The sequence below is a fragment of the Ambystoma mexicanum genome, chromosome 6q (assembly GCF_040938575.1).
Source record: "Ambystoma mexicanum isolate Mex_15411 chromosome 6q, UKY_AmexF1_1, whole genome shotgun sequence".
NCBI lineage: Eukaryota > Metazoa > Chordata > Amphibia > Caudata > Ambystomatidae > Ambystoma > Ambystoma mexicanum.
The window spans coordinates 1,644,528,925-1,644,552,841 of NC_090937.1; the positions used below are offsets into that span (position 1 = coordinate 1,644,528,925).

General features: G+C 46.0%; 1 protein-coding gene across 3 annotated transcripts in view; it reads left to right on the top strand.

The window, feature by feature from the left end:
* The window catches only part of LOC138516961 (zinc finger protein 630-like), a 172,806-nt gene extending 161,608 nt beyond the window's left edge, over positions 1 to 11,198 (top strand). For all 3 annotated transcript variants that reach the window (XM_069632437.1, XM_069632436.1, XM_069632435.1), the window contains one exon: positions 8,962 to 11,198. In XM_069632437.1, coding sequence (XP_069488538.1) covers positions 9,784 to 10,590 — 807 coding nt within the window. In that variant the 5' untranslated portion in view covers positions 8,962 to 9,783 and the 3' untranslated portion in view covers positions 10,591 to 11,198. The remainder of the gene's footprint in view (positions 1 to 8,961) is intronic.
* Positions 11,199 to 23,917: the final 12,719 nt, after the last annotated feature.

Consider the following 23,917-nt stretch of genomic DNA (forward strand, 5'->3'; position numbering starts at 1 on the left):
CACCAGACATGACGGCACAAGGACCCCTTAGTCGGGAGATGGGTCACTGATGGACCAGAGGGCGCAGTGGAGGAAGACTTGTGATCTTCAGTGGAAAAGGCAGAATCCCTTGATGTGAGATCCAGGTGAGTTGTAAAAGAATCCGATGAAAGATGAGACTGAAACAGATGGCAGTGCAAGGAAAAAAAATGATAGTTGAAGTCCGTAGGCACCGGAATTTCAGCATGCTCTGTGGTTTTAACAGAGTGACGACAAATGTAACATCAGCAAACCGTGAAACGAAAGCCAGTCCGGGAACTTGAGGCCAGGCAAAGCAGACGAGGGAGAGGCAAGGACTATCTGTGAAACATGAATCGAGGAATGACAACAAGCGGGTTCCTTTCCGAGCAGACCTGGAGGAGGCAGGCAGACAGTCCAGGTCGCAAAAGCAGAGGTTCAGTAAAGAGCGGGGAACTTCTGAGCAGACAAGGAGGAAGACAAAACAAGTCAGTGTAACAAACTGTAGTCGAGGATACCAAAGATACGTAGCGCAATGTCAAGAAACAATGGTCAGCTCAAATCAGAAGCACTGTAGCAGTGTTCTGCGATTGCTTAAGAATCTGCCGTCACGTGATCATCCTTGACGCTTGACGTGACTGGACCATGGAGGATGCTGTCCCAGTCTCCATGGCAACTGGAAACATTCCATGCTGTGAGGCAGAAACGCTGAGCAAGGGGTACGGACCGATGTTGGGACCTGAAACAAGGTTTGGCACAAATTCTACGTGGTTTCTGGCTGACAGAAGGAAGACCATGTGGAGTCAGCTTGGGAATGCCAGAGCATTTCCTAACAGTTCTCCTCCCCAAAGAGAGCCCCATCCTCCTGGAGTACCAGAACTAGGAAACCAATTTGCGAGCGTGCACATTGAAAACAGGTTCCCATTCCTGTCCTCAGAGCCGTACCACTTCCAATCAATCAAATACTGGCATTAGCCTCTAGATACCCTAGTATCCAGGACCTGCTGGATCTCATACGCACTCGATCCCTGAACCACTACAGGGAATGGACAAGCAGATAATTGTGTAGAAACAGGGCTTAACCAATGAGACATGAAACACTGGGCGGCTCTTCCACCATTCCGTTAGCCGCAAACATATCACCACCGGGTTAAGTACCTCTGTCACCGGATAAGGACCAACAACACGAAGCAAGAGGGCCTTGCAGCCAGGTATTTTCAGGTGTTTGTTAGTCAACCAGACCTGAGAACCCACCTGGTAACTGGGCGATGGAGAACAGTGTTGGTCCGATGCTGTTTTTGCTGTGGACTGAGCGTTTCATAAGTGCTGTCTAACGTCATCCCGCAACTTGACTAGATCACGCACACAGCATGCCGCTGCAGGCACGGTGGGTGGTGAGACCGGTGATAAAGGAAGGGAGCGCGGGTGAAAACCATACAAAGCGAAGAAGGAAGAGGACCCAGTGGATGTATGCAAAGAATTGTTATAGGCAAACTCAGCCATCCCTAACAACAAAAGCCAGGTGTCATGGTATTGTAATGTGACGCAACAAAGGTATTGTTCCATAGTGGAGTTGAGACGCTCGGTCTGACCATCTGTCTGCGGGTGGTAAGCAGAAGAATATCTGTCATCAATCCCTAGTGCAGACGTGATAGCCCTCCAGAATTTGGAGGTAAATTGAGACCCCCTGTCAGAGACTATAATGGTGGGCAAAAGAATGAAAAATTTTCTGCAAGAAAAGATACGCCAAAACAGGAGCAGAAGGCAGACCTCTACAGTGTACAAAGTGAGCCATCTTTGTGAAATAGTCGTTGACTATCCATAACATGTCATAACCCCTTACAGGCGGTAAATCAACAACAGAGTCCATTGAGACCATGGTCCAGGGCAAATAAGGGATCGGAAGTGTCTGGAGAAGACCCACAGGTTTGGAGCGAGTGCCTTTCGCCTGGGCACAAATAGCGCAGGAAGAGATATACAGATGTACGGCCTTGTACATAGCAGGCCACCAATACCATCTCATGAGTAGATCAAGAGTTTTTATTAGTCCTGGATGTGCTGCCACTCGAGAATCATGACACCAGTTGAGTGCCTTCATGCGGGACTGTTCGTCAGGTAGGTACACCTGACCCTGAACATAAGGGAGACTGTGGACAAGATCCATGTTGATGTCAGTAATCTCTGCAGGATCCGAGCGAACCCACTGCTGTAGTCTAGACTTCATAGAGGGCTGAAGAACACAACCACAGGCCACCTGGTAGGAAGCACAAATGTACTCTCGGGTGCAGACCATGAATCAGCGGTATGAAGCCGAGAGAGCGCATCAGCATTAGTGTTTTGAGCCTGGGTGGTACGTGATAACGAAATGGTAGGCCGAAAAGAATTCATGCCACTGTGCATGTCTAGCCGTATTGTACTTCACAGAAAGTAAAGCCACCAGATTTCAATGGGCAGTAAACACTTTTACAGAATAAATGGTGTTGCCAGACCAGGAATGCGTCGCGGACCGCCAGGAGCTCTTTCTCTGTGACAGAGTAGTTCCTTTTGTATGGGGTAAGTTTGCGTGAATGAAAGGCTACCGGATGGAGAATCCCAGAATCACGACATGCCTGAGATAATATGGCACCTACAGCCTCATCAGATGCGCCTGCTTCCACCACAAACTGTAGTGCAGTATCGGGGTGTTGCAAAACTGGGGCGGTCGTGAATGCCTTCTTCAGTGATTCGAAAGCTGCTTGGGCCGCTGTGTTCCAGGAAAAACGCAACTTGCTGCTAGTCAAAGCAGTCAACGGGGCCACTATAGTAGAGAACGAGTGTATGAAATGCCTCTAGAAGTTCAAAAACTCCAGGAATTACTGTAAAGATCTCAAATCCGTTGGAACTGGCCAGGTCAAGACAGCCTTCACCTTAACATCGCTCATACGGATTCCCTGGTTAGTAATGATATAACCCAGGAATTCCACCGAGGAGACGTGAAAAACACACTTCTCTAATATGGCATAGAGGCGATGATCCTGTAATCTTTGCAGAACCGATGACACATGTTGGATGTGACTGTCGAGAGTCAGTGAGTATATAAGGATATCGTCCAAATAAATCACCAAGTAGACATCCAACATGTCCTTGAATATGTCATTGATGAAATGTTGAAAAGTGGCTGGTGCATTACAAAGGCCAAACGGCATTACACAGTACTCGTAAAGGCCATACCATGTCTTAAAAGCCATCTTCCATTCGTCGCCCTCATGAATTCTGAAAAGGTTATTAGCGCTCCGTTGAGCCCAATTGGTCAAGGAGAACAGAGATAAGGGGAATAGGTTACTGGTTCCTAATCGTGATCACGCTCAATTCCCGGTAATCAATACAAGGCCTCAGGTCGCCTTCTTTTTTTGGCACAAAGAACATAGGCGAGGCAGCGGGTGAACGTGAGGGCCAGATGAAACCGGATTTGAGGGACTTATCAATATGCTCTTTCAAAAGAACATCCTTCTTTACGGTCAATGAATAGACCCTACCGGCTGGTATCTTAGCCCCAGGAATGAGGTCAATTGGGCAATCGTAGGGTCTGTGTGGCGGAAACACCTCAGCTCCTTTGGGATCAAACACGTCCCGATACCTAGCGTAAGCATCCAGTAAGGAGACCTGAGTAACGTCCCCAATAGTGGAAGCCGCTGTCAGTAACATGCGACAGGGGTTCGTAGAAGCAAGAACAGAGGACATGCATGACTCCTCACAGTAGGCAGAGGAAAAAAACACTTCACCAGTTCGCCAGTCAATGCAAGGGTTGTGTAGAGTCAACCATGGCAAGCTTAAAATGACTCGGAAATGAGGTGCAGCAATAACATCAAATGAGATGGTTTCCACATGCCCGGTGTTGATTGTCATGGTTAACACAATGGTTTGTTCAGTAACTAAGCCAGACAGGAGCATGGTACCATCAACTGCATTGACCAGTTCAGGTTTGGGTTTAGGAACTAAAGGAATGCCCATAGTACGAGGGTACTGAGTATCTATATAGTTCCCTGTGGCACCGGAATCAATAGCAGCCCTAAGCATCAAAGAGGAGGCAGCCGGAGCTTTCAGTTGGGTCAGAATCGTGAATACCATTGGAACAACAGGGTCCTTGGTTTTCAAGGTCAGCAATTGGACCCATTCTATTGCCGGGCTTTTGAGTTTCCCTGCTTCTTTGGTTTACGAGGGCAAAGACGTAAGAAATAATCCCACAGACTTCCCTGAGCATTGCTTCTGAATCTTTTTTGATAGAGTGTGAGTATGTACTGGCGTAGCCATGATTTATAGTTTGTCTCAGCTTCCTTTGCCTCTTTTTTCTGCCATTAGCTCTGGATGTCAGGCGAATGGACTCTCCAATGAAAGGGCATACATTCCTAAAGTAATCTGGAAATACTTCAGCGGGAGATGGAAACAGGAAACAGAAAGCCAGTCCTCTTTTGACAGTAGAAGCATAAGCTAAATCACTTTTTTTTTTAGAATCTCAAATGTTACCCTGAAAAGCCATTGGCCTGCAAGCATAAATGATAACCTGATGAGCCAATCAACACACATGAATTACAGCTTTTCTCCTTTTTGAAAAATAAATACAGGAAGGAAACTGGGCGGCGAGGGGATTCCGGTCTGTATCTATGTATAAAATATATATTTTTTTTTAAATCATACCGGAAGCCCTAATTATAATCATCCAAAGGTTTCTAAATCGAAGAAGAATTCTATTCCCCGATAAAACATTTTGATCTAGGCTTAAATGTCAATTTACCTCCTTTCCTAGCAGAGTCCAACTAAGCCCACCAAGAATGAACAGATATCAAATGCAAGGATTTTCAGTTGGAACTAATCGTTTTAATAGTGGTTGAAATCAGTACGGTGAAAAACCTTTCTTTTTTGTAGTAAATATCAATTAAAAGGCATGATTTAAAAATAATCTGAGGTAATGTGGGTTGTAAGGTTATAGGAAATATGTTTAATTATCTTATCCCTACAACCAAAACACATAACAAAACAGTAATAGATTACATGCAATATTGAATCACTTTGAGCTTAACTGAGCCAAGAGTTAGTTGATGGAGAATGTTGTGCTTTGTGTAATGTATAAAGGGTCTGTATAACTTGCGTAAGAATAAATATATTGATTTTAGGCAACAAAAAAGGAAAAACATGAAATAGATTTGCTTTTCAGATCTCACCCGTTTTATTACAATTTTCAGCCTTTTGAGTAAATTTAGTTCTCACCACTTATTGTATACTGAGACGGGTCCTACATATGTACCATCTGTGAAAATGTTTTTAAAAATTTAGATTATATGCTGGCCAAAATTGGAATACGATGTGAGCCTGCACCAACTTCCACACCTGTCAACACTACCTACGATATGAACGTTATACAGCCAGTGAGCTTGGGCCATCTGAACTGGACAGGAGTGTGCTCCTACCTTCATGCAAACAGCATGTAGGCAAGTAGGGCTGTGTCAGGCCAGTGTCCAATAGAACACAAGAGTGGCTAAGGAGAGAATGAAGGAACAATCAATAATATGGCAATCAATAGTCCTCCCACACACTCGGGCTCCCTGCAGGTTCTGGCATTTTGTGATGGGATGGCCTTGCTTGACAGGCAGGCAGGCACTGGCATACAGAGAGATGGGCACGGCTGAAGGCAGCAGGAGTGATTGTCCACGAGACCAAGCACTGTTAGGCAGTATTCACAGTATCATGGCAGGCTGATGAGATACTAATGACGGTGGAAGGTCATGGGGCATGTGTAGGCTTTTGTGGATGGCCGCTAGAACATGTGGGCTGCACATGATAACAGCTTGGCATTGTGAGATCAACTTAATCAGGGCTAACTCCATGGACTACCACAACCTTTGGAGCCATGGATCTGCAGGATCCTTACACTCTAGATTAATAAGTACTCCTAAGGGACCCTGTTGCCTCCACCATGGAGGAGGAGGGGGCTGTGGCCAAAAGCAGTGCCACACTTAGAAAAACGTTATCTGAATCGTCCTTCGCTGCATTTAAGGACGATATTAAATCTGTCCATTTGATGAGATGGGGTCTCTAGAGGCAAAATTATGCAAATGAAGGATATTATTAACAATGTATCTGTCAAACTAACAAAGGGAGGATAGGGGACTCGACCCCCTCTCCCGAACCACAGAAGCTGAATAGATCGACCCTCCCACCGTGGTTGGCATGGGCGCCTGATAATGAGTAACACAGAAAGCCACGTGGCACCCAATGGGGGAAAGATGGATTTAGGGAAAGGGGGTGGAATGACAAAGGAGAGGAGGGGAAAACATAACAAGCAGGTACATAACAATAACTTCTGTGTAGGTCAATACTCCTATACCTGTAACCTAAATCATGAACACCTAACCTGACCTCCTAAACCTGAAATAAACCTCCTGCATACAATTCCAATAGACAGAAGTGTACCTAGCATAACATACCCTTATTAATGGTCATATAAGACACCATTTTCCATACAAAGAACATGGAGTGAAATACTCTGACATGACACAATACTGAAGCAAACGGTGGAATATTGCACTTGGTACACAGAAGTTTGCAAACAAGTGTAATGGCACAAACAAAAGTGAAAGCCCTTGCGTGAAGATACAAAACTCATGGCCCCCCAGGGCACAGTGAAGCGACAAACAATAGCAATACATATACACAAAACATGTGCCCTCTTCCTGTGGGCCACCATGTAATGATTCCCTAAAACAAATGAACTAGAGATGATTCTCTCCTAGCAAATCCATCATAGCCAGGCGTAATTTTTGTCAGTTCTTAGCTTAATGGTGTGTTTCTTATCATGCTCCCAGCAATGTTTGTGCCAAATGTAAGTAGCCAAAAGAACACATGCTTTATAAGCAATACCAATGGATTAGTGCACTTAACTGACAGTCCGGATGCCTCACGAGGCCTCCCGGCCCTGAAGTCTGATGCCCAACACGAAAAGAAGGGCCGTTCACCGCCGCTGCCCTTCCTGCTTCAGCTGCTGCTCATCACCGTCGCTGCCCGGGGAGCAGCTCAACAGTCCTTCGGCGTCCCGGAACTGCCTAATCTCTTCACGTTCTCCGCTGCCGCCACCCGTGCTGATAATCTGTAATAACCTGCACTGAGGCATGGGCGGCGGCGGCCTTTAAGCAGTTCCTCATCATGACCAACTGGAGTGCTGCGCAAAATCCTCCGAACGACACACTCCCAAAGCATGCTGGGAAATGTAGTCTTTTGCCTATTTAACTTTTTTTTGGTTACAGGAAACGACGTCCCTTACCCCAAACCTTATCCCTGACAGTATCAGATCTTTTCATTGGGGGTGGGCAGAATTTAAACCTGCTAATGACATTGGCAACGGGTAGGGGGACTGAGCGACTGATGGATTTCACCTAGAGCATGGGCTGTAAAATTTCAACAGTATGTCAGCAAGAATAATGAATGTAATCAGTAAATTGTGAGAAGTATTAGGGAGTTCTTAAGTATTATCAAACAATTATGGGGCTTTATCCCCACCGATCGCTTGGGACATGCCATGCTAAAACCGGATCTCAGGGTAAATGTTAGTGAGTTCTTGGTCACAGCAAGGAGGGTACAGGGGCTTGCGGAGGTTGAATTTTACGGCATCCTAGAATTTAGAAGGGTCACACTTAGAATGTATCCACAAAAGGAAAGGGCTAGAATCAGGTTATGGGAAACCGGCAAGTAATAGGACCAGTTACACTAATTGCTTAAAAATTACAAAGAGTGTTCCCTCTCCAATAAACTACCCAGTGATCTTTTGAAGAGGTCTATAAGTGGTCACCCCCAATTAACTAGTGTCCTTGGCATTGGGCCATGTGTATAAACAATTAGAAAGGTAAATGGAATGATTGAGGCAGGATTAGGGGGGAGTCAACACGTTCATTGCCAAAATGTCATTCTGTCGGTCTCTTACATAAGCTTGTTCTTTCTGTCAAACCTGGGGGAGAGTGATGCGTTTGGAGTGCAACTTGATTTAAAGTCAATGGGCCGCAATACAAGTTTGCTGGTCCGTTAACAATGGTGCCATAAGCTACTGGCACCGTTGTTACCGGATTGGAAAACTGCGAGTTCTGAGAGCGAGTTGCTTGTCAGGCCACCAGGTCTGACCTGGCGGGCTGACAGGCACCCACTCGCAGACCTTCACGGATGCACCGGCACCATTCATGAATGGTGCCGGTGCATCCGTCCTCCCCATTCCCATTGAGTCCAATTGGACTCGAATGGGAATGGGGAGTAATCATTTCTGGTGCCCGGCAATGGGGAATTACTGGGATCACCAGGGCTGTAATGCCCCGGTGAGTCCCCATTTCCGGGTGCCGGAAAAAAATGACTCCGGCGGCAGCTGTGACATTTTGCCAATTTCACAGTGGGAAGAGACTGGTGCTATGTCCCTACATCTCATATCTGTTCTTGCTTCTTCAACAGTGCTTTTGGTCATGTATTTGTGTTTGTAGCAATAAACATTCATCCCATGTTAATGAAGTCATCACTAATGGCGTAATAGAGTGTTTAAATAATGCCCACGATTGGTAGCAAACTGCGGACCTAGTGTGAAACACATGTCCCAATAGTTTATATATGGAAGTATGGAGAATATACTGTTCAAATATTTTGGTCATCAAACCTGCCTAATGTTTTTTCTTATGCTCTTGGATACCAAAAGCTTCTAAGTAAAAAAATGTAATTCTGCTATTCCTGCTACATATCGCCTCTGTCAAATTATATTTCATCAATGGTGCACACTTACTCTCCTATTCTACCACCTATTAGGGTGCCGTTCCCCAATACATGGCACTCATCATTGTTAAATCAGTAAATAACTAATGCACCTCACTACTGCCAAGAATTAGTCTGCTTAATACATGTGATGCCTGCAATAGTGAACATGTTGAAATTAACAATATGCACCTTCTTTTATTTCAATAGGTGATTGATGCCCCAGAAATGCAACACAAGTGATTGTTAAATTGCCTGGACTAATGCATTGAAGGCTTCAATGATGGAACATGCAATTACCTAACATCTTAGGATGATACCATCTGGGGACCAGTTGTCTTTTCAGAGTATTCAGGAAGTGGGAATGAGAAAGCTATTGAATATATAAACGTTTACGTCCATTCAACACCCCTGTGGCAACATCCAGCAACATAGCGCTACAAAACATATCTCAAATTCTAAATTACTGAAAGCAACTTTGTTTGATGTACAGTACAAAAGGCCTTTTTGTTTTGTCTTTTAGTCCTGATAGAACGCTATTTTATATACATTGTGAATGTAAGGGTCATTTGTTGATAGGAATTGTCACTAGAAATTACCTGCACGTGAGAAAGCTCATCTGAATTCTGAATTTGGAAATGTTTCAGTGAAAAGGGTCCTCTTAATAAGCTTCTGACAAAATATGCTGGCAAGAAACCTTACCAATACAAAGGATGTGGGAAAAGTTGCCATCTCCAGAACATACGTATTTCCCACACAAAAGCATAGTTGAAAAACCTCATCAGTGTACTGAATGTAGGAAGGGTTTTGTTCGGAAGGGACAGCTTATTGTGCACCAGAGAACACATACAGGTGAGAAACCTCATAAGTGCAGTGAATGTGGGAAAGGATTCAGTCAGAAGGGTGGTCTTAATGATCATCAATTAACACACTCAGGTGCAAAACTTTACAATTGCATCGAATGTGGGAAAGGGTTTGTTCAGAAGGGACACCTTATTAACCACCAGAGAAAACATACCAGTGAGAAAGCTCATGATTGCACTGAATGTGGGAAAGTGTTTGTCCAGAAGGGACAGCATAATGGCCACCAGAGAACACATACAGGGGGGGAAACTGCACAAGTGCAATGACTGTGGGAAAAGCTTTGCTCGGAAGCAGCAGTTTATTCACCACCAGAGAACACATACAGGCGAGAAACCGTATGCGTGTACTGAATGTTGGAAAAGTTTTGTTGATAAGGGACAGCTTAGTCGGCATCAGAAAACACATACATGCGAGAAACCTCATAAGTGTGCTGAATGTGGCAAAGGGTTTGTTCAGAAGGGGCAACTTATTTGCCACCAGAGAATGCATACAGGTGTGAAACCTTATCAGTGCACGGAATGTGGGAAAAGCTTCCATCAGAAAGCAGGCATTCTTTACCATCAGTCAACACATTCAGGTGAGAAACCTTACAAGTGCACTGAATGTGGGAAAAGCTTCATTTTGAAGGGAGAACTTATTTGCCACCAGAGAACACATACAGGTGGGAAACCATACCAGTGCAGTGAATGTGGGAAAAGCTTCAGTGGGAAGGACATCTTATTAATCACCTGCGAACACATACAGGTGAGAAACCACATGAGTGCACTGAATGCAGGAAAGGATTTGTTCAGAAGGGAGAGCTTATTCAACACCAGAGAACACATACAGGCGAGAAACCGTATCAGTGCAGTGAATGTGGGAAAAGATTCAGTCAGAAGGGTTGTCTTATTAATCACCTGCCAACACATACAGGTGAGAAACCTTATACATGTGCTGAATGTGGAAAAAGCTTCAGTGTGCACAGTAGCCTTGTGAGGCACCAGACAACACACACATGAGGAACCCTTTCAATGTACTGAATGTGGGAAATACTTCAGTATGCAGGATGTACTTATCTGTCATCAGAAAGAACATGCAGGTGTGGAAATCTCTTCTGCTACTGAAGCAACTTCAGAAAGGAGAAAGTGCTTCTTCAATGGGACTTTGTTTGGCATGGATATTGACTAAATCTCTGAAGACCAGGCTTCCACATCGATTTCCACTTGTCCTTGACACGCAAATAGTGACAAATTACCACTGGCTAAATCACTGTTTTGTGAAACGCTTCCCTTTCGTAAATAAAGAAGGATGTGTAAATGGAATAGACGTATTCATAGAATTTTGAGGCAATGAAACGCATGCAAATTTGCAAATGAAATGGTACCTTTCTGGTTGAAATGAAATTGTTGTAGGCGTAATGATTATTATAGCCAGTCTCGCTGAATTTCAAGAAGGAATAGTGATCAGAAATGTTTACCAAACAAAATTGATCCAGGATGCCAAAGTAAACCTTCATAAACTGAATGAAATGCTGATTGAAAGAAGATTGGGCTTCTGCCAATATGTCACTGTGTGTGAACATTAAAAATACATTGTTAGTAATACCTCCATTTGTATGTTAAACATATTTCTTTTTCTGGTTTCTCTTTGTGTGTGACTGCTTTCGGGAACAGTGGCGCATCAGTTGTTTTAATTAGTGAGATGACTTTCTTCATTATTTTTATGTTTGAATTAATGCCATTGCCAACTTTTTAAACTTTTGCATTGTCATGATTGTATTTCTCTGATTTTCTTTTTTCTTTTCTTGGGGTTACCTAATTCTGACTTCAACAGTATTTGTAAATGCACAGGATCCTATTTTATTTCTTTAATTCAGACAAAAATGCTGGGTGCAATGGGCTGCTCTGGCTCAGAATGATCGCCATCCTTAGTTGTCAGAAGATGATTGCGTGGGGAATGAAATATCCAAAAAGACACTGGAGAACGAAAACAGGCTGTGACACCCCTTGCCCTCCTGCAAAAGTACACCACTCCTTGAAGGAATGACAGAAAGTCTAATAGGTGAGATGGAAGTGACTGGAGAAAATGACAGATATTATAGAACACACCAGAGCAGGGAACAAAGACTAATTCTCAGTGCTTTAAGTGGGCTGGGGCCACCGGCAGGCACCAAAAAGTGGGGATGAGCCGGGCCCCGATCCCACCACACCATGGCAGTACACAATATCCCACCACCGCCGCAACGGGAGAGGCGTCCTTTTCGAATCAGGCAAGCTGACGCTTCAGTCAGTCACTGTAACTTCCTCTTGGGGTCACAAGAAGAAGTTACTGTCCTCTTGTTGCCCGGCACCCTCCGCAGGTCACCATGGCATCTTTGACCCTTGGCGAACCTGTGCTAATTTCTATGTTTATAAAAGATGGCTTGTAAAGTACACAGTTCAAGCCATCTTTTATAAAGCTTTGCCGACGGACAAAGACGCCTCCGACTTTGTCCGGGATCAAAGCATTATGAAAGATGGATTGAATTGTGTACTTTTCAAGCCATCTTTTACAAAGATAGAAATGTTTAAAAAAGATGGCTTGAAAAGTATGCAAACCATAAGGTATGCACACAAATCTTATATATTTGTGTGTGTGTACCTTTCTATGGTTTGTATACTGTTCAAGCCATATTGAAGTACTCTCTCTCACTCTCCCCTCTGACCCGACTCACTCTGCAGGGCACACTCTGGATGTTCTGATTGCTTAAGACCTTCCCCTTTCGATCCCAGCTCACCCTCCCTACCCCTCAGGCCAAGCCAACGCCAGCATTGCCACCTACCTTCTCGGTTATCCGACCCATGAAGCATGTGTCAGTTAGAGCTTTCAACGCCACTTTCTCACCCTCTTACCCCATTTGCCATTTCACACCCTGACACAACCCTTTCCATGCTCCACTCTGCTATATCTAATACTCTCGATATTTGTGCCCCTGTCATGATGATCCGCTTGAAGCCCAAAGCCAAGTGCATCTCTTGGTACGACTCAGACCTCGTCACCCTTAAACACAAGTGCCGGGTGGCTGAGAGGAAATGGCGTGCTTCTGGTACATCCTCTGACAAACTGGCCTGCCGCCTGCTCCAAAGGTGATACCAGCTCTCTATCCGCACCAAGAAGAGAGCCCACATTCAAGACTGCGTCTCTGCGGCATCTAACAACTCGGCCAAACTCTTTAAAATCTGCAAGGAGCTGGCCAATCCAGCTGCAGTCTCTACATCTCCTGTCCCCTCCCAAGCCCTCTGCACAGCCCTGGCTTCTCACTTCATCTCTAAAACTCAGGACATCCTGTCCTCTCTTTCTTCCTCTCCCCCTCAACTCCCTGCTCTTCCTCTGGCCCTACTTCAGCCACCTTTCCTCGCCAAGGTTTGGTTTCTAGTCCGATCTATGAAAGTCTTGTCAAAACAGGTTCACCCCTTTTCCTCCAAAACCATCAAGGACCACATTGACACCCTGGCTCCTGCTCTGGCTGACTTATGTAACCACTCCTTTGCCACTGTAGTATTCCCGTCCCCCTGAAGCACTCCCTTGTGCACCCTCTTCTTAAGAAAACCTCTGCCGACCCTTCCTGCCCGGCTAACTATCGCCCAATCTCCATCACTCCTCTACTGGGCAAATTTCTGGAAAAGCTGGCCATCTCCCAGCTCAATCTTCACACTGAATCTGTTGGTTAGCTCCATGATCATCAGCCTGGCTTCAGAGCTGCCAGAAGCACAGAAACTGCTCTCCTGCACAACTGTGAAGACCTGCACTCCAACCATGATTCCAACACCCCCTGTGTCCTCCTCTTACTTGATCTCTCTTCTGCCTTTGACATTGTCAACCATGCCATGCTGCTCAACCGAATCCATGATAACCTGAGTATCATCGATCAGGCCCTGGCTTGGCTGAATTCTTTCCTCTCCCCTCGACCCTCCCAGGTCCAAATTGGGTCCTTCCTCTCCTCTATCTCTACCTGTGGTGTTCCCCAGGGGTCTAACCTCTCTCCCCGGCTGTTCATCCAATACCTGGCACTTCTTGCCCACCGCATTGCCGCTCTCTGCCCCAACTTTCAGTGCTATGCGGATGACACTCAACTAATTTTCAGGCTCCCTTCGGTCTCCTCTTCTCCTTCTCTCATCTCTGACTGGCTCTCTGCCATACAGGAGTGGTGTGCCGCCAATGATCTCAACCTTAATGCCAGTAAGACAGAGATTCTACTCATTAGCACACCTGCTCCCTCCTTTCCTGTCACTCTCTGGCCAGCCTCTCTTGGCCCTCTCCCTGCTCCCACCTGTGAGTCTAAAAACATCGGGGTCATCTTCGACTCCACACTTTCCTTCTCTCCTCACATCTCTGACGTCTCTAAGACTCTGGACTACTGAAACAGACTCTTTCTAAATCTGCTTGCCTCTACTCTCCGCCCTCTGCAACTCATCCAAAACAGGACTGCAAGACTTGTCGTTGGCATGAAGCCCAGGGATCTTATCTCTCCAGGACTGAAATCTCTGCACTTGCCACCAGCTGGCCGCACTTTTTATTTATTGTGTTAATTTATTTCACTGTTATCCTATGTACTGCACTGCCCCCTTCCCATACCCCCTGCACTTGTTCCCTTCCCCCCTCCCCTGCACTTGCAAGATCTCAATGTCACCTGGCCATGTAAGATCGTTTCTGTATTCCCTCTGCCCCCCCTTGCCTCGTCGCTCCTTGGCACACTTGTGTATAGGTGCGTTATAAATGCCATATCATATCATACACAAACCATAGTAAGGCATGCAAACAAATATATATGTATGTAAGCATTTATATTTTCATGTGTGTACCATACAATGGTTTGTGTACTTTTCAGGCCCCCCTCATCCCACAAGCCACATCACCAAATAAGAGCCCCCTCTCGATTTCTTACCCCACTTAAAGCCCTGCTAATACTGGCATATTCTACCATTGTTACCTGCAATTTGATTGGCTATGGGGAAGGAAGAAGCTGATGTTTATATCAAATCAAACTTAACCCAACTCTAATCGTGACAGCACTGCCCACTAACCTATCCAGATGAAAAGGGTGGCCCAATAGAAACTCCAATGCAGGTATCAAAAAATATAAATTGTATTACATTTTACTGATTAGTAGGAGTAAATGTATTATTAACACAATGGGCCTCATTAGGACCCTGGCGGTAGCCATGCCGGTAAAAATGGCACGGCTGCTGCCAGGGTTGTTTTTTTTTACCAGCACCCGGCAATGGGGACTCACCGGGGAATTACAGCCCGGGCGGTCCCTGTAATTCCCCATTGCCGGGTGCCAGTAAAAATGTCTCCCCATTCCCATTTGCGTCCCATTGGACTCAATGGGAATGGGGAGGATGGATGCACCGTCACTATTCATGAATGGTGCCGGTGCATCCCTCAAGGTCTGTGTGCGGGTGCCGTTCTGCCGCCAGTTCTCACCTATTGGGCTGAAAGGCACCCGCTCGCAGAACTCGTAGTTTGCCGGTCCGTTAACAACGGTGCTGGTAGCTTACTGGGACTGTTGTTACCGGACCGGCAAACTCGTAATGAGGCTGAGTGTCTTATTTCTGAGTCTCTTATAACCTAATCATAAGCTAACTTCATTTACACCAAAATATATTTTAGTTTATCATGAGATTTAGGGAGTGACTGATTCACCAAATGATATCCTTGCCCACTCCTGGTCAATCCATTCATTCTTAGTCTATTGAGAACCTTTACAATGTTAACCTGTTTTACATAATGGAACAGCCAGTAAAATAAGATATGCTTGATAGTATCAGGTTGGTATTAGCACATTAACGTAAGGGATTTTCATTATAGTAGTTAAGAATGTCACCTTAGTCTGACCAAATCCTCATTTTAGTTTGTTGGTTCTGTAGTCCTGGATGAGCACACATTTAGTATTGCATACCCTCCCATTGACCACAAGACAAAATAATATGAGGCAAGGTTGTATTGGTTGCATGTGAGATTTTGTGTGGAAAGATCACACCAAAACGTTTTCATGTACAGCTAGTGAACAAATCCATGTATTCATCTGTAGCAAGCATTTCCACATCCCATATTGTGATAATTGTCACCCATATTTGAACTTGATGTTGTAATGTTTGTTTGCCTATTGACATATTACTCTAACAGGAGTATATTATGTGATTATGTCTCCTACCTGATCATTGGAGCCATTTAGGGGAGGACCATGGGGTAGTCGGGTGCCACAACCTGTTTCAGGAGGCAGGTCTATGTCCTGTTGTGGGAAGGATCCCCACCCACAACACCGAGTTCAGGGAGAAATGGCTTGTCCCCGGGTGGCAGATGCTACGCCCTGTCACAGTACCTTCCACTTTGAAAGAAATAGCAACCAAATACAGAACTGTGCACTAGGAAACAATTAAGCTAATTCAAACACGAGCATTTTCTAAACTCTTGGCACTACCATCTGCAGCAATCAGGCTGTCTCATGGAATCTCTCCTGCATGTCACTGGTCCGCACCTTTAATGTCAGTGAAATGTACCTCCAAGAGCAAGTAAGTGATTACACCCCTTCCTCCACCCTCCACCCCATCATTCCTCAACTAACTCTTCACTACTACAATCTTGCATCCTTACACCTACCACACTCCTACAGACGACCTTCTAGGATTCGTGCATTTAACATATTGAGACCCTATCCATCCTCTATCGACAACCATGCTGTTAACTTTTGTACTCCACAATCCGGAGATGCCCATATGGCTAACCTGGCCAGTCTATACCAATAGCAGACAACTTAAGGTAACGGATACTTCCGAGCTGCAGCCATCAACACCAAAGCTTTCAGCATCTGCCTTCCCGCTATCCAACAAATACACCCTGCACTCCTTTCTATCCAACCAATACACTCTGCACTCCTTTCTTGCAGAGCCATGCTCAGTGAGGCCAACATTATTGGCATTAGAGCGCTACATAAGATCGCTTTACATTATATTACCTGCCAAGCGAGGAGCTGGAGCGGCTGAGCCACGAAAGCAAAGGTGAGTGAATTCCTGCTGAGAAGCTAGTAAAGTGCATGCAGGGAAACCAGCGAGAAGCGAGTGCAAGCAGCTGCGGTTATATGTGATCTTACCGACCACAATTACAGATTGGTCAATTTCATCCTGGACAAAACACTGAAAAACACAATTCTTTTTTATTTTTTTTATTTGGGGGAGGGTCCACCAAGCCCCCTTTTTTCCACCCTTTTAAAGCCACCCCAACCCATCCTGACCCATTTTAACCCCTTATCCCACAACCCTTTATATATTTATTTAAACATTTCTGTGGTTTTCGGTGTTATTGTCCGCTCTGTTATGTACTACTCTGTATGGTTTGCAATAAATGACTGGATACCGCTGCTTCCAATGCAGAACCGGGTTGACAAGCCTAGTAAGCTGCTCTCTGGGCCTCATTACGACCCAGGCGGTAAGTTACCGCCTGGGCCGTGACTTTACCACCATGGCGTAAACTACGTTTACGCCATGGTGGTTGGCGGACTTACCGCCCCATTCCGACCTTGGCGGGGCGGTAAGTCCCCAATCCCCATTTACCCTTCCCCATTCCCATTTTTGCCCCATAGGGCATAATGGGAGTGGGGAAGGCGTTAATTACGCCACCGTAAATTACGGTGGCGTAATTAACTCCATGGTCCCTTAGCGCCATGGATTTTAACACCTGCTAAAAGCAGGTGTTAACAGCTCCATGGCGCTAAGGGACCTCGTAATTGGCGGTAAGGGGTCGGCGCAGGAGCACCACCTCGAACACAAAGTCACGCAGTGGCTTCAGGGAACTGGGAGGAGGGGGGTCGAGACCAGAACATTAAGCTCCAAGGTGGGGTGAACCCAAAAAACCAAAGACGGAGTGGACCCAAAAAAACCAAGGCGGAGTGGGAGCCGAGAAGCCCCAAGCTGCAGAGAACCGAAATAGACCCTGAGTCGGGGTGGGACCTAAGAGACCCCAAGGAGGTTATTGTCTTAGTGGGGCTTAGATTCTTTTGAGTTTCTGTGCTGTAAATCACTCCTGCGTGGGTAAAGGGTGGGTTTATACTGGACACACTCACTGCTTGCCCAACATCAGAATTGTTCCTGGGATTGTGTGTTTTAGGGATCTATCCCATACCTGGTCATTATGGCAGCAATGGAGAAAGCATCATCCCTATGGAACAAATACCTCTGCAAGATGGCGGCATCATTTCTCTGTATTCAAAGGAACAAGTCACGGTCTAAGCAAATCCAAGAGAGCGGCGGGAAGTCAGAGAGAGTCTTCCGACTTGCTGGCAACTCTATCTAAATAGGAACCGGATCAGTGGTAAGTCAACAGCGTCTCTTCGCTTTTCCCCGCAAGCACGGACACTCCTTCGTTCAGTGCTGTTTTCATTTCTGACGCATCCTGTTACTTTCCTCGCTTTCTTCCTTGCGTCTTGCTTCCTTTTGCTGCTACGCTTCCTGCCCCCTCCTTGTTTCACTTACCATTAATTCCAGGGAGCTCTTTCTGTGAAACCGCTGTCTAAGCATCCCAACATTCTGTCATCCAATATGGAGATCAGCTGTCTTCCCGTGGAGCAAAGGTTATACCCTTGGGCTCTGCCCTATAAGTGCATGCCACCCTGTGAGTTCAGGCTGGTGGATGCTTATAGAGGCATTGATCCACTTTCTGCATTGAATCCTGATATTGAACTCAGACCAGCGTCTCACCCGCCTCGATTACAGGTCAATCCTCGTCAAGACCTAACAGTTTGTGAACTCTGGGGTCTTGTTTGCAGGGAGCTTTGGATTTGGGATTGTGCTTGCAAGAACTTGCGGCATCGTTTGAGCTGGTGCAGTGCTGCATAGCCTCACATTTCCTAATGTGTCCATTTATATCTTCCTCCTCCTCGTCTTCTCTCCTCTTCTCTGTCCCTGTCCTATTGTGGGTATACTTTAATTATTCGAGCTTGTGAACTAGCCCTTGCTCCTTTGTGCTGTGTCTTTCTCTGCTTTTTTGTATTTTGACCAATTTATTTCTCAATCATTGAGCTGGAGGCTGGAGAACTGGGTGTACATGAGTCGTGGACGGAGCCTGGTGTAACATGCACACCTCCTAAGGGACAAGCAATCAGATGTCTCTTCACCACTGCCCCTAAAATGGCTGTGGCTGCCTCGTCAGTTGCTGTCATAGTTAAGGTTTCACTCTGTACCCAGTTCATGAAGATATAAAGCAAAGTCAGCTTTGACAATGTGGATGGGAGTGCTGGGTACTTACTGTGAATGGAGAGCATGGTAGTTATGTAGCCTGTGAATAGCAAGTGTGGGCTGCGCCTCCCACTGTACATGTGAATGGGAGCTGCGGGCAGCCCCTGTGTATTGTAATGAATCTAATTATGTCATCACTTCTTTCTCAGAGGTAGCCACCCCGTATGGCCAGGGGACGATAGCCGCTACCTGATCCTGTCCCTGGGGGTGTTTATATGAGGGAGGACTACATGGGGGGAGGAGAACCCCGGGGGGGTTAACAACACCATCAGATGAGACATGGTGTCCCTTTTTTCCTTTTATGGATATCCCATCCATTCAGCATGCCCTAATGGCCTATATTAGTAGCTCCTTCCAACCATCCATGGGACCTACTGATCATACCTCCCAATGTTCTATACGTAAGTTACCAGAAACTGACTACCATTTCCATGCACGTGAAAGAACAGTGACAAGAAAGCTGAATGGAGCAATAAGGATCAGTAAAGGCGAGAAGCACACAACCTGCTCTAGTGGTTGCGAGCCAGAACATTTAAATATCCTAACCAGCTGAAAGGAGAGAGACGCTGCATGGGAAAGCCTCGTCCTCTCTGCATCAACCGAGGAACTACTGTGCTGCTGAGAAGACCGTAGAGCCCGCCGGCTCAGCGAGAAGACCAAAGAAAGAAGAATGCCGGAGCAGGTCTGCCATGTAGAGGCCGTGAGAGATAGTGGAAAAACCTCTTGGCATTCATAGGAACTGGAGGGCAGTATCCACGCCATCTGAACACCGAGAAGCAAACTGCAGGCAAGCAGGAGCTGCAGAGGACACAGAAGCTGTCAAGCAAACTCGGTGAGCCTGGGAGGTGGGAACGGGATGCCAAAGCACTGGTTTCCCTTTACAGCGGGAAAACCAAACTGAAGAACACCACAGAAAGATGTTGAGTCCTCAGGAGGGAAACTGGGAGCCCGGGGGCACTTTAGCAACCTTACCAAGTGCAAATAAGAGTAAATGAAGCGCATAAAAGGGAATGTGAAATGCAATGTGTGTGTGTCATTGCGTGTCACTCCTGTAAGCACCTGCTCATTCAACAGTTATTATTAGTTATGTAACAGTACCATAAGTGTTTTTGTTTTTGTTTTTAAATAATGTACTGAATTTGGGGACTTCCAAATGTTCGCAGATACGGCACTGTTGGGTAAATGATTTGCTCAGGATAGCCGTTAAGTGGTGACTGGAACGGTGCTATGTCTCTACAGCGACATGAGTTATTTAAAAATAATAATTTGTTTATATTTGTTAGTCCCCCCAAAGTCCCTTAACTTTATTAGAAACCCTACCACGACACCCTTCCTTCCCACCGCCCAGTTTTTTCGAAATAATTTTGAAGGAAAAAATAAATTGGAAAAGTCTCCTGGGTATGAAAGAATGCAATACCTCTGGAACACTATCTATACCAGAATGCAAAGCAGCACTTTCCAGACTTTAATAAACGCTAATAAAATATATTGGGTCAGCGGCATGCTATATAGGAAGAAAATGTGACGCTACACAGAAAATCACCCCCCTTTTGTTGTGCCAAATTAGCACACATGTAAATAAGGGGACAGTCTGAAAATTGTCTTGAAAGGAGGCACAGATTGCAGTGACTAACAGGACCTTTGTGTAGGTCTCCATCGGCCAAAGATTAAAATGCATTAGGATCGTCTAGAAAAAAACATGATCACCCCTGTGAGCCATGTCTAATAAACAGCATCTCCTTTAAATGCCCTGACAATAACAAACAGTATTTGTGATAAACCAGTGTCACCTGCAGTACCCATTCTTCAGGGTTGGGAAAAAGAGTTGTCTTTAGCGACCCCACGTGGGGGCGCTGTGAGCATTGGCAGGAGCTTGCAGCATCATAGAGGGAAGCAGTCTTTCTGCAGGTTGCAGCTGTTGCTTGAGGGGCCGCCAATGCCCAGACCTGCCCTACTGCACCAACTGATCATACCTAGCACTAGCCCAGGACTACTGGGTGGCACATGGAGCCAGAAAAGAAATCGAAACAGGTGGGCCCATGGAGCAAGAGGGGCAAATGGGGCCTTAAATAGCCTAAGGGGAGCAAATTAGTGTGGAAATGTAGGTATTAAGGGAAAAGTGGGCCAGAGATCAGCATAAAGAGGCCCCTTTGGCCCTTACTGAGTGTGTGCTGAGGAAGGTACGGGGACAGAATGATGTGTTCAGGGGCAAAAAGGGGTCAGCGTTGGCCCATGAGGTCCAATGGGGCTAAAACAAGAATGGCGTCGTTTTTTTTGCAGCGATATTACCTCTTGGAACCTGTGGTGGACACCCCCGCAACCCTGCTCCCATTTACCCCATATATTGTCTTCATATATAATGTTGCCTATGCTGTTTCCTGGCAACATTATCTATGGGGATAATATTACCTGATACCGCCAAAACTGGCAATAGAGAGGCAGATGGCACCGTAACTGAGGACAGTGGGCCAAATAGGACAATACATTGGCAGAAAGGGGTAAATGGACCCAGAACTGGATGCTGAGGGGGGAAATGGACCCAGAACTGGATGCTGAGGGGGGAAATGGACCCAGAACTGGATACTGAGGGGGGAAATGGACCCAGAACTGGATGCTGAGGGGGTAAATGGACCCAGAACTGGATACTGAGGGGGTAAATGGACCCAGAACTGGATGCTGAGGGGGGAAATGGTCCCAGAACTGGATACTGAGGGGGGAAATGGACCCAGAACTGGGTGCTGAGGGGGGAAATGGACCCAGAACTGGGTGCTGAGGGGGGAAATGGACCCAGAACTGGATGCTGAGGGGGTACATGGACCCAGAACTGGATACTGAGGGGGGTAAATGGGCCCAGAACTGGATGCTGAGGGGGGAAATGGACCCAGAACTGTATACTGAGGGCGGAAATGGACCCAGAACTGGATGCTGAGGGGGGAAATGGACCCAGAACTGGCTACTGAGGGGGGAAATGGACCCAGAACTGGATGCTGAGGGGGGGGAAATGGACCCAGAACTGGAATCTGAGTGGCAAATGTGCAGAGAAATGGGAACTGAAGGCCATGTGGGGTCAAACCCTGGCACCAAAGAACACATTGGGCAGGGATGCATGGGTAAAGATGTAGGCACTGGCAGACAAGCAATACCATGAATGGGTTAGGGGGTACATGAGGCACAACTCTTCATTGAGGGACACTTGAGGGCAGATCTGGGCACTAAGAAGCAAATAGCAACCAGAATTGGATACTGTGAAGCCAATGATCCCAGTGTCGGGTGCCAAGGAGCCAATGGGACAGAAATATGTACCAATGGGAACATGGCTCAGAAATGAACACTAAGGTGCAAACTAGTCCCAGTTGGGTAATGAGGGGCACATGGGATGAGAATTGGCTACTGACAATCAAACTGGGGCCACACTAGGTAATGAGAGACACATGGGTCAAATGGGACCCGATGTGCTTCTGAAGGACCAATAGGGCCACACATGGCTATGAGGGCACATAGAGGCAGGTTGTAGGCACTGATGGGACATACGTGTATAGTAAGTGGCTGCGAAATAGAGACACGCTGGGGCCAGAACTGGGTAGTGAGGTGCAAATGGAACCAGACATGTCGTTGAGGCACATATAGTGGCATAACACGTTGGCACATTGGGTCCAGAACTGCAATAAAAGTACGTTGGGCTGGTTCTAGATAGAGAGAGTGAGAAGCAAGGAGCAAAATGGGTACTGGGGGCTCATTGGACCAATCATTGGTACCTTTGGGCAGATGGGTCTTGAAATGGGTACTGAGGGGTAAATGGAGATTAAAACGGTTGTCAGTGTGCAAATGGGTGCAAAACTCAGCCGTGAAGGGTAAATGTGGGCAGAACTGGTGTATTATTAGGCACACATGGTGTATCAATGGGCAACAAGATCACATGGGGGTAGAACTTCCACAAAGAATCAAGAAGATCTGAAATGCAAATGGTGCAGAAGCATTAAGATGAAGCTGGCAAGATAGCTCAGCGGGTTCAGAGCTGGTTACGGTTATGTGTTTGATCTACAAGTCACAGGATCAAAAGCCGGCAAGGCCGACTCAGCCTTTCATCCTTCTGAGATCGATAAAGTGAGTACCAATTTCAAATGGGTAATAATAATGAATGTAATGTGTTCTATGTAAAGCCTTTTGGGAGAATAACAAGTTAGTATAATTATTATTGGACCATTTTATTAAAAGGTACCTGAGAATAGCAATTGGTACTGAAGGGTAAATGGGATCTGAAATGGGTAATGGTGTGCAGACAGGGCATCACTGAGCATCTCATGAGGCCAGTACAGCGTACTGAGGGGCAAATGCATCCTGGAATGTATAATGAGCCTCACATCAGGGCCTAACGTGGTGCTGAAGAGCAAATTGGGCAGGTAGTGGGCACAGAAGAGCAAATGAGACGGAACTGTGCACTGAAGAGCATGACGCCTTGAATCAGTATTGCCAGTAAGCCCAGTGAGACCCGATTGCTTTATGGCCAGCAAGGACAGTGTGGGTAGGTGTTGGCATTCCCAGTTAGCACAGTGATGCTAGATGCCAGGTGCTACATTACCCTAGTAAGCACAGTGATGGTAGATGCCAGGTTCTAGATTACCCTCGCAAGAACAGTGATGCTAGATGTCAGGTGCTAGATTACCCTAGTAAGAAGAGTGATGGTAGATGGCAGGTTCTAGATGACCCTAGTAAGCACATTGATGCTAGATGCCAGGTGCTACATTACCCTAGTAAGCACAGTGATGGTAGATGCCAGGTTCTAGATTACCCTTCCAAGCACAGTGATGCTAGATGTCATATGCTAAATTACCCTAGTAAGCACAGTGATGCTAGATGCCACATGCTGCATTACCGCAGTAAGCACAGTGATGCTAAATGCCAGGTGCTACATTACCCTAGTAAGCACAGTGATGCTAGATGCCACATGCTGCATTACCGTAGTAAACACAGTGACGGTAGATGCCAGGTTCTAGATTACCCTCGCAAGCACAGTGATGCTAGATGTCAGGTGCTAAATTACCCTAGTAAGC